This window comes from Hemicordylus capensis, chromosome 6, assembly GCF_027244095.1.
Source record: "Hemicordylus capensis ecotype Gifberg chromosome 6, rHemCap1.1.pri, whole genome shotgun sequence".
NCBI lineage: Eukaryota > Metazoa > Chordata > Lepidosauria > Squamata > Cordylidae > Hemicordylus > Hemicordylus capensis.
The window spans coordinates 68,037,709-68,051,993 of NC_069662.1; the positions used below are offsets into that span (position 1 = coordinate 68,037,709).

Here is a 14,285-nt window from a genome sequence, read left to right on the forward strand (position 1 = left end):
TTTGCCGATCAGGAACCAGTCTGTTTCACCATGTTCTGTCTCGACCGTGGCTTCCTGTTCTGTGTATAGGTTTCTCATGAGAACAATGAGATGTTCTGTGATGCCCATTTTTCTAAGGATATTCCACAACCTGACATGGTCAATGCAAAAAAAAAAAAAGCTTTTCTGTAGTCAATAAAGCACATAATGACTTCTTTCTGGTATTCTTTGGCTTTCTCAATTATCCAGTGTGCATCAGCAATGATGTCTCTCGTTCCTCAGCCTTTCCTGAAACCAGCTTGAACATCTGGCATTTCCCTTTCCACGTAGGGCTCTAATCTGCGTTGGATGATCCTGAGTATTATTTTGCTAGCATGTGAAATCAAGGATATTGTGTGATGGTTTGCGCAATCTGTTAAGTCTCATTTCTTTGGTGTGGGTATGTAGTCTGACCTCTTCTAATCTGTTGGCCACTGTGTTGTTCTCCAAACTTGTTGGCATAGTTTGGTTAGAGCCTAGACTGTTTCATCTTCTGTTGCCTGCCATATTTCTGTAGCTATTCCATCAGTTCCTGCAGCCTTCCAAATTGGTAATGACTGGACTGCTGATCTAACTTCATCTTCTCGTACTAGAGGTTCTTGAAAGTAGGGAATATCTTCTAGAGCAGGGATTCTCAATGTTGGGTCCCCAGATGTTATTGGACTTCAACTCCCATAATCCCCAAATAAAGGCCACTGGGGCTAGGGATTATGGGAGTTGAAGTCCAATAACATCTGGGGACCCAACGTTGAAAATCCCTGTTCTAGAGTACCTTGGATGCTGATGTCCCTGCTGTACAGATTTTCAGTATACTCTTTCCATCTCTGTTTGTTCTTCTCTGAATCAGTGACTACCTGTCCTTGGGCATCCCTTAACGTACCAATTCAAGGTTGGAACTTCCTTCTGAGTTCAGAGATCTTTTGGAAAACTTTCCTTGTTTTTCCATGTCTATTTCCATCCTCAAGGTCATTACAGATGTTGTAGTTCTGCTCCTTGTTTCTTCTTTCTGAAATTCCCTATTAGGTTAGGAACATAGGAAGCTGCCATATTGAATCAGACCATTGATCTATCTAACTAAGTATTTTCTTCACAGACTGGCAGAGGCTTCTCCAAGGTTGCAGGCAGGAATCTCTCTCAGCCCTATCTTGGAGAAGCCAGGGAGGGAACTTGAAACCTTCTGCTCTTCCCAGAGTGGCTCCATCCCCTGAGGGGAATATCTTACAGTGCTCACACATCAAGTCTCCCATTCATATGCAACCAGCGTGGACCCTGCTTAGCTAAGGGGACACGTCATGCTTGCTACCACAAGACCAGCTCTCCTTCATGAGGTTTTTAATCTTTCTTGACTTTTGCTTCTCTCTTCTTCTTCGCAATTTCCACCGTCTGTTCCGACATCCATTTTGCTTTCTTCTGTTTCTTGGTCTTTGGCAGTCTCTTTTCACATTTGTCCTTAGCAAATTATCTGATTTCATTCCACAGTTCTTCTGGTTCCCTATCAATAAGGTTCAGAACTTCAAAGGGGTTCCTGATGTTCTCCTTGAAAATGGTGGGTACATTCGCAAGATCATTTCTTGGAAACCTGATAGCTTTGTTTTTCTGCTTTAGCTTGACTTGGAACTTGCACGAGCAGTTCGTGATCTGTTCCACAATCGGCCCCCGGCTATGTCTTTGCTGTCATAACCGAGCTCTTCCACCTCCTTGCACCAATAATAATGTAATCAATTTGATTTCTGTGTACTCCATCTGGTGATATCCATGCGTTCAGGTGCCGCTTTGGTTGTCTGAAGAATGTATTAGCAATGAAGAGATCATTGGCTTGGCAGAAACTAATAAGTTGTTCTCCTGCTTCATTTCTGTTTCCTAGGCCATACAGTCAAGACTGTGTTTTCCTCCTTACCATTTCCAACTTTGGCATTCCAGTCTCCAACCACCAGCAGCACATCTTGCTTGCATGTTCTGTCAATTTCAGACCTGAATTTGAGCATAAAACTCATCAATTCCTACTTCTTCAGCATCAGTCGTTGGGGCATAGACTTGAAAAACTATCATGTTAAAGTGTTGTCCACAAAATCGAACTGACCGCATTGTATCCAAGTAATGTCATTGCTATATCCTTCCTGACTATGAAAGCAACACCGTTCCTTCTTTGTTTTTTGTGTCCTGAGTAGTAAACAGTATGATTTTCTGACTGAAAGTGTTCTATTCCAGTCCACTTTAATTCACTGATGCCCAAAATGTCAATCTGTAGTTGGTTCATTTCATCTTTCACTGTGTTGAGCTTTCCCATATTCATGCTTCTTACATTCCACGTTCCCATTGTAATTCTGTCTTTGCAGCTTTGGATTTTCTTTTCCCGCATGGCAACATCAGCCGCTACTCATCCAAAAGGCTTTAATCTAACCACGTCATAAACACCATCGGAACTCCGAGAGATCCTTAGCTCTTCCTCATATTGAGTACCATCTGACCTGAGTGGTCCATCATCTGGCACTACATTGACAATAATTCTATTTTGTCTATCCATGTGGTTTTCTTGGTAAAATACAGGAGTGGTTTACCATTGCCTTCTCCCACGCAGTATGAAATGCATACTGAATGAAATTAATTAATAATTTGATTTAATAGCTGTATTTAATATTATAACTGTGTATTATAACTGTATTATATATTAGTTATATATTATAACTGTACTAAATAGCTGTATTTAATATTATTACTGTATTTAATATAATTGTATTTAATTTTTATATAACTGTATTTAGTAGATATGTATTATTTACTTACTATTTATATAGCAGATTACCCCCCGAACTCACTTGACATACTAGTCCTTACCATAAGATCTATTATTCTGCATGCATTATTCCTCTATGTATCTGGGGAGGAGGGAAGCTGCAGAAAGGGGCAGGACTGAAAAAGTGCAAGGTTTGCCTAATGCTAGCCCATTGGCTAGCTCATGAGCGAACTGAGATTTGAAGCATTCATATGTAAATGTTGTACTAAATTTGTGAGATCTGGTTTTTAATGTGGAAATTCTGCTTTCCAGGGATGCAAGAAGAAAGCTCTGCCCTTCCTAAATTTTACGTGCCTGTTAAGAGTCCAGATTTGCTAGGTGGCTATGTGATTTCAGGAGTTATTTCAGCCTATTCAGTATTGCACAGTGAATATGATAATATCATCATGCCATGCAACTCATTAGATCTGGCTACTACAATGTCATTGTCACCGAGAGCCAATGAAACCATCATCCAAAGGAGGGCATAGAGAACATGAGACCATTGCCCAGGTACCTTCATTACCTTTAAGTGCTTTACAGCAAGATTAAAACCCCAATTCAGCACGTAGCTATGCATAATCAGCTAAAACAGAATGTGGATGCATGTTTGGTTGTAGATGTACGTCCTGCAATCTTTTTAACAGAATGTGCAGTCACTATTTTGTCTGAAACTACAGGAAGTCCTCAGCTTTACAACATCTGAGTTAAGTACTTACAATATTTTTTCCTATAGTGGCACAATTATATTGTATTGCATTGTGCTCTTCCTTGTAGGGCTATTTACTCACAAAATTGGCACTTAGGATACTTACAACATTGGCAAATTCTCAACTTCCTTCAACTTTGCAAGTGTGTTCACAAACTTGCTGTGGAAAGGGAGGCTGCTGGTGCACAGGCTGGAAGAGGAGGAGGAGGAGGTGATGACAGCAGCTCAGGCTTGCATCATCGTTGAGACTGGCAGTCCAGGTGGCAGCTGCTGCTGCATTGTGTGTGAAGGGAATGGCTGACTCGTCTGCCCAAGATGCTCCCCTGCCACTGCTACATCTACTCCTCCTACTCCAGGCTCAGCTGCTGCATTGTGACAGCAAGGGGGAGAGAGAGAGAGAGAATCTGACCCATTCCTAGCTTACATTTCCTGCCCGCCGTCCTCCCTTTCCTGCCTGTCATCCAGAAGGAGACTGTGTCAAATTGCCTCCCTTCCTGGCACTTCTGAGGAAGGGAGGGAGGCAACTGAGTAGCTTGTCTCCATTAATTCCTCCTCCTGGATGATGGGTTAGATGAGGAAGGAAAGTGGGTGAGTAGAAAGCTGATGGTTAGGTGAGGAAGGAAGGAGGGTGGCTGGGAAAGGGCTGGACTTGCTTTCTCTCACTGTCACACTGAAGCAGAGTTAGATGAGAGTGGTGGGTTGGTGGTGTCCTCAACGGCTGTCCAGAAACATGTAGTATCTCACTGCTGGAAGAGTGGTGGCTTGTGGTGGAAGTGGAAGAGAATGGAAAAGAAGTGGGTAGGAAAGGGGAGCAGCGTTTGATTCTCCATCATCAACTAACTTCTCTGCTGCACATCAGCAAATGACACACCAGTAGCTTTAACAGCAGCAGAGGACTCCTGTGTGAAGTGAGGCTCCTGTAACTGATTTAGTACAAAAGTTTGTACGAAATTCCTGTCATTTTTGATAAAAACAAGGTATCCAGCCTTGATTCAGGAAAATAACATTGTTGTGTATGCTAAAATTAGTTAAGACATTTTGACTTAAAAACAGTTTTAACAGAGTGCGAGATGCCAAGTTGCCTCAGTAGTGGGGGTGTTTCTCCTTTTCCCTAAGGTCTGTCAATATAGTTTTCCACCCTTTCAAAAACAACAACAAAGCCAGCCAAGAGGATGTCTTAACCACTGCATTACACGAACTCTGAAAAATTATATACTTAAACATGTATTTAAGAGAAGATGAAGAAAAAAACTACACTACCATGACCTGTGGTTTGGACAAGAAAACCTGTCACATCTGTTCTTTCTAGTTTATAACACTAGCTTTCCAAGCTGATTACAGAATATTGTCTCGGCCTCTATAAACCCATCTATATGCCCATGTCCAAGAACACAAAACACATATTTAAATGTAGCAAGAAACTGGATTATTTACCTCTAGTAGGACATGCTTACCAGGACCGTTCCTAGGAGGATGCATGGCTGAGGGCAAGTGGCACTCAGCCACACTCCTCCTTTGCTGTCTCGCCCCTCACCCTCCAATAGCGCATGCAGTGCTAAGGAGTTCGATTGCCTCCCTCCTCTACTAAATGAGAGCCATGCATGCACCCTAATGAGATTTACTGAGAACTGAGTCCCACTGAGCTTAGTGAACTTACTTTGACGTAACTGTGTGCAGGATTGCAGCCTTAATTGCTGAATTTTCATCTCTTCTATCATTTTTGAGCAAGCACACAGAAAAGCACGGAAAGCAGCACTGAGTTCAGAATTCAGTATCTTTAAAATCTTATCTTTTTAAAATCTCATAAGAGATAGTGTTGATTTCCAAAATAATAATTTCCCAGAGTAGGGGGAGATGAGTCCTTGAGATATGTAAAGGTCTTGGCTGTCAGGCTGTGGGGGCTTGGTTGGACCCCACTGCAGGGCTTTCGCTTCTTTCCCAACTTTGGCCAGTCACCCAGATTGCCTAAAAGACGGGCCTGCCCCTGGGAGCTTCCTCGCTTTCCAGATCAGTGGCTGCGGAACGAAGGAGGCGCCCCATGTCAGTGCAAAGCCCACCCCACTGCCCCCTCCTCTGCTGGGTCAGGCTAAGATGGGGGGTGGTGGTCAGGTGGCATAATAGGTGGCATCAAGAGAGAGAGCAGCAAGCAGCAAGGAGGCGGAGCTACTGGAGAGCAGGGGGCGAGGAACATTGGTTGAATGTGGGGGTGGTTGGGCCTGGTTGCGGGGCCTAAGAAAGCGTGAGGATGGGGTTGATTGCCCCCCCCCCAAAGGATGGCCTTGATGCTTGCAGCCTCACAACAATTCAGTTAAGATTATTTATCAAGCAACAAACATTAAAAATCTTCATTAAAGCAAATCTAAAATGGAGAAAAACAAAGTTAATAACAAAATATCACTATTACTTAGCTATAGTGCTGGCAGCGTTTAAAACTGACATCTAAATAGTATTTTGGTAACTTCACTACTGCCAAGGCAATATCTAAGAAGCTATGAATCAGTTTCTAAAAATTAGAGCATTAGTGCCACAGATATAAAAGAGGTTTTGAAGAATTGTCAGATACAGTAAGCAAATCAAACATAAATATTTTAGTTTTAAGGATTGTATGTTACCTGATTTCCACCCATACCATGACAGTTAAAAATTCCAACTTTTTCATTCTCTTTTCTTGCCATGTTATCCAGACATTGATTTGTTTCCACATTTCGAATCTGAAGACAGAGAAACATTTAGCAAACTACAAATATCAGGCAATCTGCATGTTAGTCTTGGAAATTATAAGCCTATTATTAAGGGTCTGTCTGGTCACTCCACCCATATGGTGGTATTAGGAGTAGTTCCTAGCTCACATACTCACAGCCACTCTTCATCCCTCCCACCTCACCACTGCATGAGAGTGGCAATGGAGGAGCAAATAAGAAGAGTAGGAGGGCTACATATCTCAACAGCCCATATTGCTAGACTGTGACTATTTAATTTTAGAAATTGTTGATTAAAAGCATAATGCACTTCCGTAGCATCACAAACTCTGGCAGTTATCTGCTGCCAGAGAATTTTGTTCAAAGCTTTAATTTAGATTGGCTTCAAACAATTCTTCAATAACAGCATGACTGATGGACTTATACAATGGGGAAATAAATTTGCCTTAATCCTATTATACCGTACTGGAAAAGCTCTGCAGATTAAAAATGCACAGGTGTGCAGTTGTGGTACTAGAGGCATATTAAACAGTTTCACAATCAATCTGAGTTCTCAAAACTATATTCTCCTTAAAAAGTTATTTGAATGACTGCAGAAGAATCTACATCTATATTAAAAACAGTACTGGATACATTTAAAACTTAAATTTATCAGAAATTAAAATTGGACAGTATAAACATTAGGAATACAATTAAGTGAAATGGATAATAAAATTATAAAGTGTGAACAAGAGCTGGACAAAGCTAAACAATCAGTCCAAGCACAATCAAAATCTGAAAGTCTATTATAGTCTATTATATCATTAGTTATTTTTCTTAATACTTATTAGTTGCCAGCCTGCACTTTTTTATCTTGACTTTGGATCTTGATGAGTTTTTTGTGGGGGTTTTTCTGGATGGGATTCCAGCTAATCTGATCGGCTTCGAAAGAAAGTTTTTGATACATTTTTGGTAGTCTTGTTTTTATTTTTAAATTAAATTGACTAGAGAAAAACTGTATTTAATTACAGATTACTTCACTCCACTGCTTTACTTTATTTTTTTTTTCTTGTCTTGTCTTTTCCTTTTCAGTTTACCTTGAAGCAATCATTCAATATTTTTTGGTAGATAATATGCTGGATACCCGAATAATATAAAAACCAGTGAGATTCAGGTTTAATTTGAGGCTTACAAATGGAAAGAATTCCTATTTTTCTGTTATTATACTTTTTCCTTTGGATTTTGTGTAAAAAGGATGTTTGGTTGGATCAGATAACTCTGATGATAAGATTGCACTTTAATTGTGGATAATAAGTTTACAAAATAAGTATGCAAAACTGTTTTTATTCGTGGATATTGCAAGTTTGGAGATGCATCCTATTCCTTTGATCTCATATTATTTCTAATTTCTTTTTCCTTACTTTTGTATCTTTGTATTCTGAAAACCAATAAAATCTATTTAAAAAAAAAACAAAATCTGAAACTGATTTTAAGAATACAGTAACAACACAGGAAGCGTAGATTCAAGCTAATAATAAAGATAATCTAAGATAAAACTCAGAAAGTTTATTCAGAAAGGTATTGGAATTAAATGAAAATCTGGAAAATACAAGAAGATGTACTAGTCTGATTTTTAGAGCAATACTAGGGTACAGAAAAAGGAAATTCAGTGATGTTTACCAAAGAGTAGAGAATGAGATGTAAAATTTATGGAAATTTAGAAATCGGGGGGGGGGCACCCTAATTTTCCTGGGATTTTTTTTTTGGAGGGAGGAATGACAATTTGGGTGGGGGGGAATTGAAATATATGCATTTTTAAAGCACCCTTTACAGATCACAAGTCACAGTGTTTCTTTAGGAGTATTTATTATGTATAATCTGCTTTGCTCATAACATTGCTCATGTTTGATATACAGTATTACATTAAGAAGTATACTTTATTCAGACAATTAGTCTAATACAAATATGATGGATATTTATATACCACTTTTCAACAAATGTTCCCAAAAGTGTTTACATAGATATAAATAAGATAATTTATATTACGCGCACACACACACTTTAAATAATAATTTATTATAAAAAATAAAAGGGCTCATAATCTAAAAAATAAACCCAAGATAGGCACCAGCAACAGCCACTGGAGGAATGCTGTGCTGGGGATGGACTGGGCCAGTTGCTCTCCCCTGCTAAATAAAGAGAATCACCATTATTAAAAGGTGCCTCCCTCTTTGCTCAGTTAGCAAGCGGTCCCAACGTAACTTATTTTAAAATGTTCTTTTCTTTTTTTTGTTTTAAATGGACTGCTATTTGCTGAACGCCAAGGAATCCAGCATATCTGTAAGCCAGTATCTTCTATTTTCAGCATCAGCTTTTTGCACGCTTCTCATACACACTGTCAAAAACGGTTTAAGAGAAGCAGGCAAAAAGTTAATGTTGAAAACAGGGGGAAAATGGCTTACATACAGCACTGCATCCTGCCAATTGAAGAGTGGGGCGAGCATGTCCATTCCATGCATTCCAAAACACAGCCTCGCTTCTACCAAACTAATGGAGGCTCCAGCACTACTAAATATTGTTTTCTCGCTACAATGACGAGCCTCCTGTTATTCCCAAAGGGAAGCTTGTTACTTCAGTGATGATGCAATTCTTACAAGCCATAGAAGCCTTGTAAGCTTGGTATTTATTAATTACAATTATATTCCACTCTTCCTCCAAGGAGCTCTCATTGCCACATGAAACTTTGTCTAATCAGTCTCATTTTCTGAGCTATCACTATCAGTATTTTCTGCTTCTTCTGATCCTTCATTTTTATCATCTTAATTACTTATGAAAACTGAATTCCATGGATTACGAAAAGCCTCTCCACCTTTTTACATGTTCGTTTATTTCTTGATCTGGTATATTTCCAAACATAGACCAGTTTCTTTCATATGATGCAAAAGATGAGGAATCAGAAATAAGCAAGCAGCTTGACAGAGTAACAGCTTTTCCTTATTTAACTATATTTGAATACTTTTTCTTAAATAATTCATAAATTCATAATTCCAGAAGAAAATAATCCCCTTTTCTTATTTCGCCAATTTGGGGGGTGGGTGGGAAAAAAATGTTCTTTGGAAAAAACAGAAAAATCCTTTCCCCCCCCCAATTTCTTTTTTCCTGGGTCTCCACATCTCTACAGAAGAGCAAATTGCAAAAGCTCTGGATATAGACAGTGAAAAACCAATATATCTTGAATCTGCTTATAAAATGCAGGGGGGAGGATACAAATCATCATCATCGGGATGTGTTACTGACATTTTTGAGTCAGCATATGAAACAGTCTGGAATATTACAAGACCTATCAGATATATCTCCTAGAACATTACAGAAGGGGAAATTATTTAGTTTAGTGACTAAATTGTTTTTATACTGTTGTAAACCGTGAGCCATTTTGGAAGGGTGGTATATAAATCACATAAACAAACAAACAAACAAACCAAAAACACTACAAGAAAGGAATATTAAGTATTAGTGGAGTCTTCCAGCTAAATAATATATTAGTTATATATTGTCAGTTCAAGAATGGGGGGATTTTTAAAATAGTATTTTAAAAGACCAAAGCGTTACTATAAAATATCTTCCAGTATATTGTGTGTGAATGTTTTTTATTTGGATATTGGGTCTTGTACATATCAATAAATGTATAAAAGGATTACATTCTGATAATAGGAGAATCAGGTAAAACACACTTGGAAAAAAGAAAAAGCAGATATTACTACTGCAGGAAACTCATATGAAAGAAGGAAAAGAGATTTTTTTAAAAAAGAGAAGCTGTGGTAATTATAAAACAAAATTCTACATTTATTTTTAAGGACGTTATTACAGACATGGATGGCTATTATATTCTAGGCAAAGGTTCAATTTATGGCCTAAATGTTTCAACTGGGAATATCTATGCTCCAACAGGTTTATAATATTTTATAAAGACCTTATGGCATATTCTTGTGTAGACAGGGAGATTTGGTTGAGAGGGGATTTTAATAGCATTTGAAATATACAAGAGCGTAGTATATTCCACAACATTGGCTCTCCAGCTGTTGTGGAACAACAACTTCCATCATCCCAAACCACAATAATGCCTATCCTGCTCTAGAGTATTAGACAACAATATTCAAACTCTCTGTAAGAGTTTTTTTTTAATTAAAGAACTTTATACACTTTAATAAAATGTATAAGAAATCTGGAGACATTATCATCCATATGAAGGAGATTATACCTTTTACTCTGTTCTGCGTTCTTCATATAGATTTATATTTAGATTCAGTTAAATTATTAAACAGGTTTTTTAAAAGTAAGAAGATAGCCTTTTAGGCATGCAGATCATGCTCAAATTGTTTTATTATGGGAACCTATAATTATGCAACAGAGAGAATGAACTTGGCAATTAGATAAACTGTTGCTATCAGATAAAAGACAAGTAGGCTTAAAAGATCTCTTAGAATTTTTTCAACTTCACACTGTAGATGGGCAATGGTTTATAATTTTGGATACATATAAAGCTTTTAAAAAGGCAACAAAGATAGCATCTTAAAAAAGAAAATAAATCAGGAGCTTAGAACATTAGAAGATGAAATTACAGTGTTGAGAAAACAGCAAAGACCTTCTCAAAATAGGTTGTTGAAAAGTGGGTTATTATCCATCATCTTAAAAAGAGAAGATAAAAAATCCCAAGTATTTGCTAGCTCCCCTGTGGATAAAGTCGTCACCACCACCACTACAATAAATAAATACATACATACATACATACATACAGGTGAAACTCGGAAAATTAGAATATCGTGCAAAAGTCCATTAATTTCAGTAATGCAAATTAAAAGGTGAAACTGATATATGAGACAGACGCATTACATGCAAAGCAGGGTGGATTTGATTTAAATCAAACTGATTTAAATCACGATTTAAATCACTAGCAGGGTGGATAAAAATCAAAAAAATCCGATTTAAATCAAAAAAATCAGATTTAAATCAAAAAAATCCGATTTAAATCAAAAAAATCCGATTTTTTTGATTTAAATCAGATTTTTTTGATTTTTATCCACCCTGCTAGTGATTTAAATCGTGATTTAAATCGTGATTTAAATCAGTTTGATTTAAATCAAATCCACCCTGATGCAAAGCGAGATAAGTCAAGCCTTAATTTGTTATAATTGTGATGATCATGGCGTACAGCTCATGAAAACCCCAAATCCACAATCTCAGAAAATTAGAATATTACATGGAACCAAGAAGACAAGGATTGTAGAACAGAACAATATTGGACCTCTGAAAAGTATAAGCATGCATATGTATTCAGTACTTGGTTTGGGCCCCTTTTGCAGCAATTACTGCCTCAATGCGGCGTGGCATGGATGCTATCAGCCTGTGGCACTGATGAGGTATTATGGAAGACCAGGATGCTTCATTAGCGGCCTTCAGCAATTCTGCATTGTTTGGTCTCACGTCTCTCATCCTTCTCTTGGCAATGCCCCATAGATTCTCTATGGGGTCAGGTCAGGTGAGTTTGCTGGCCAATCAAGCACAGTACACTGTACACTTTTCAGAGGTCCGATATTGTTCTATTCTACAATCCTTATCTTCTTGGTTCCATGTAATATTCTAATTTTCTGAGATTGTGGATTTGGGGTTTTCATGAGCTGTACGCCATGATCATCACAATTATAACAAATTAAGGCTTGACATCTCGCTTTGCATGTAATGCGTCTGTCTCATATATCAGTTCCACCTTTTAATCTGCATCACTGAAATTAATGGACTTTTGCACGATATTCTAATTTTCCGAGTTTCACCTGTACATACACACACACACACAATCTATAAAGAAAAAGATAGACACGGGTAACAGCGACTGGAAGGATGCTGTGCTGGGGCTGGATAGGGCTAGTTGCTCTCTCCCCTGCCCCACAAATAAAGAGAATCACTATTTTTAAAAGGTGTCTCTTTGTCCAGTTAGCTGGGTCACAGAGTTTAGAAAGTATTATGAGGTGCTATGTACTTCTGACTCTTCAAGTCCCTGTAAAATTGAGGAATATTAAAAAGGATTGGATGTTCCAACACTTTCACAAGAGGACTTGTTTTTTGGAGGTTCTTGTAATAACTGATGAAATTTGGCAGGTAATATTAGTTTTTAAAAGCATTAAGATTCCTGGAAAAGATGGATTTACTGGTGAGTTCTATAAAATATTTATAAATTATTTACCACCATCCTTAAAAATGACAATTATTTATGTAATGCAGGAAAGACAGATGCCAAAATCTTGGGAGCGGGGGAAATTGTAGTTTTCCCTAAATCAGGAAAGGATTTATCATTAGCAACATATTATTGTCCAATACGTATACTAGGGATGATGTGCACGGAACTTGTTCGGAGGCCCTTTTATGGACCTCCCAACCAGTTCTAAAGTCTGATGGTCCTGCTGGTTCGAAGGTGGGGGGGATAGCTTTAAGGACTGGGGAGGGTGCTCTCCCTCTGCCAGTGCTGCGTGCAAAATCAGTCCCGCAGGGCAGCAGCATACCTCCTTGCCACCCCGGTGCAGGAAGTGATAAGAGCATCCTCCCCAGTCCTTAAAGCTACCCCTACCACCACACACACCTTTGAACCGGCAGTCGCCGGTTCCATGCACATCCCTAATGTATACAAATCCTACAGCAAAGGTTTATCAGAAACATTACTGTCACTGGAAACTTTCAAACTAAAAAGAAGGCACAAACAAGAATGTCCTTTGTCCCCATTTATTTTTATTATTAATACTGAACCATAACTTTTAGGAGATGCCAACACATTTCAGGAATCACATGTTAAACAAAAGAGTCCAAGGTATTGCTGTATGCAGACAATACAGTTCTTACACTTCATTAATTTTTCATTGGCTATATTGTGACTCTGTAACTATCAAATAAATAAATAAATAAATAAATCTGGTTGCACAATCAATCATATTAAGTCGGGGCGGTTCACAATAATAAAACAATACAAAAACACAAAACATTAAAATCAATTAAAATGCCAAAAAACGAAAACAATTTACAGTATTTAAAATTTTAAAAGTTAAAAGGCCTGGTTAAAAAGATGTCTTCAGAGCTCTTTTAAAAACCACTAGGGATGGGGAGAGTCTTATGTCAGCGGGAAGCGCATTCCAAAGTCTCGGAGCAACAACTGAGAAGGCCCGTCCCTGAGTGGTCACCAACCAACTTGAAGGTAGCCAGAGACGGGCCTCCCCTGACGAATGCAATGGATGATGGGGATCGTGCAGAAGAAGACGTTCTCTTAAATACCGTGGGCCTAAGCTGTTTAGGGCTTTATAGGTTATAACCAGCACTTTGTATTTTGCCCAGAAACCTATTGGCAGCCAGTGTAACTCCTGTAATATAGGAGTAATACGGTCTCTTCGAGGTGACCCGGAGACCAACCTGGCCGCCGCGTTTTGTACTAATTGTAGTTTCCGGACTACGTACAAAGGCAGCCCCACACAGAGCGCATTGCAGTAATCAAGTCTGGAGGTTACCAGCAAATGTACTACTGTTCTGCGGTCATCAATCTCAAGCAACGGATTCAGCTGGCGTATCAACCGAAGCTGATAAAAAGCACTTCTGGCCACTGCCTCAACCTGTGAAACCAGGGAGAGGCGTGAATCCAGAAGCACTCCCAGACTGCGTACCTGTTCCTTCTGAGGAAGTGTGACCCCATCTAGAACAGGCAGGTCAATATAGTTTCCCGAGTAACGACCCCGCACAACAAGTACCTCCGTCTTGTCTGGATTCAGTCTCAGTTTGTTATCCCTCATCCAGCCCATTACTGTCTCCAGGCAGGCATTCAGGGAGGATATGCCTTCTCCTGATGAAGTTGACATGGAGAAATAGATTTGGGTGTCATCAGCATACTGACAGCACCCAGCACCAAATCCCCGGATGATCTCTCCCAGCAGTTTCATGTAGATGTTAAAAAGCATTGGAGACAATATGGAGCCCTGAGGGACCCCATATAGAAGCTCAAGTTTTGAAGAGCAACAGTCTCCAAGCGACACCATCTGGAATCTGCCCGAGGGATAGGAGTGGAGCCATTGCAAAG

At 38.9% G+C, this 14,285-nt stretch overlaps 1 protein-coding gene across 7 annotated transcripts in view; it reads right to left on the bottom strand.

Annotated features, from left to right (window-relative positions):
* The window catches only part of GALNT1 (polypeptide N-acetylgalactosaminyltransferase 1), a 145,139-nt gene that overhangs the window by 14,975 nt on the left and 115,879 nt on the right, over positions 1-14,285 (bottom strand). For all 7 annotated transcript variants that reach the window (XR_008309566.1, XM_053259942.1, XM_053259941.1 and 4 more), the window contains one exon: positions 6,113-6,211. Coding sequence is in view for 6 of the 7 variants with exons in the window: in XM_053259942.1 (XP_053115917.1) it covers positions 6,113-6,211 (99 nt within the window). In the remaining variant the exon portion in view is untranslated. The remainder of the gene's footprint in view (positions 1-6,112; positions 6,212-14,285) is intronic.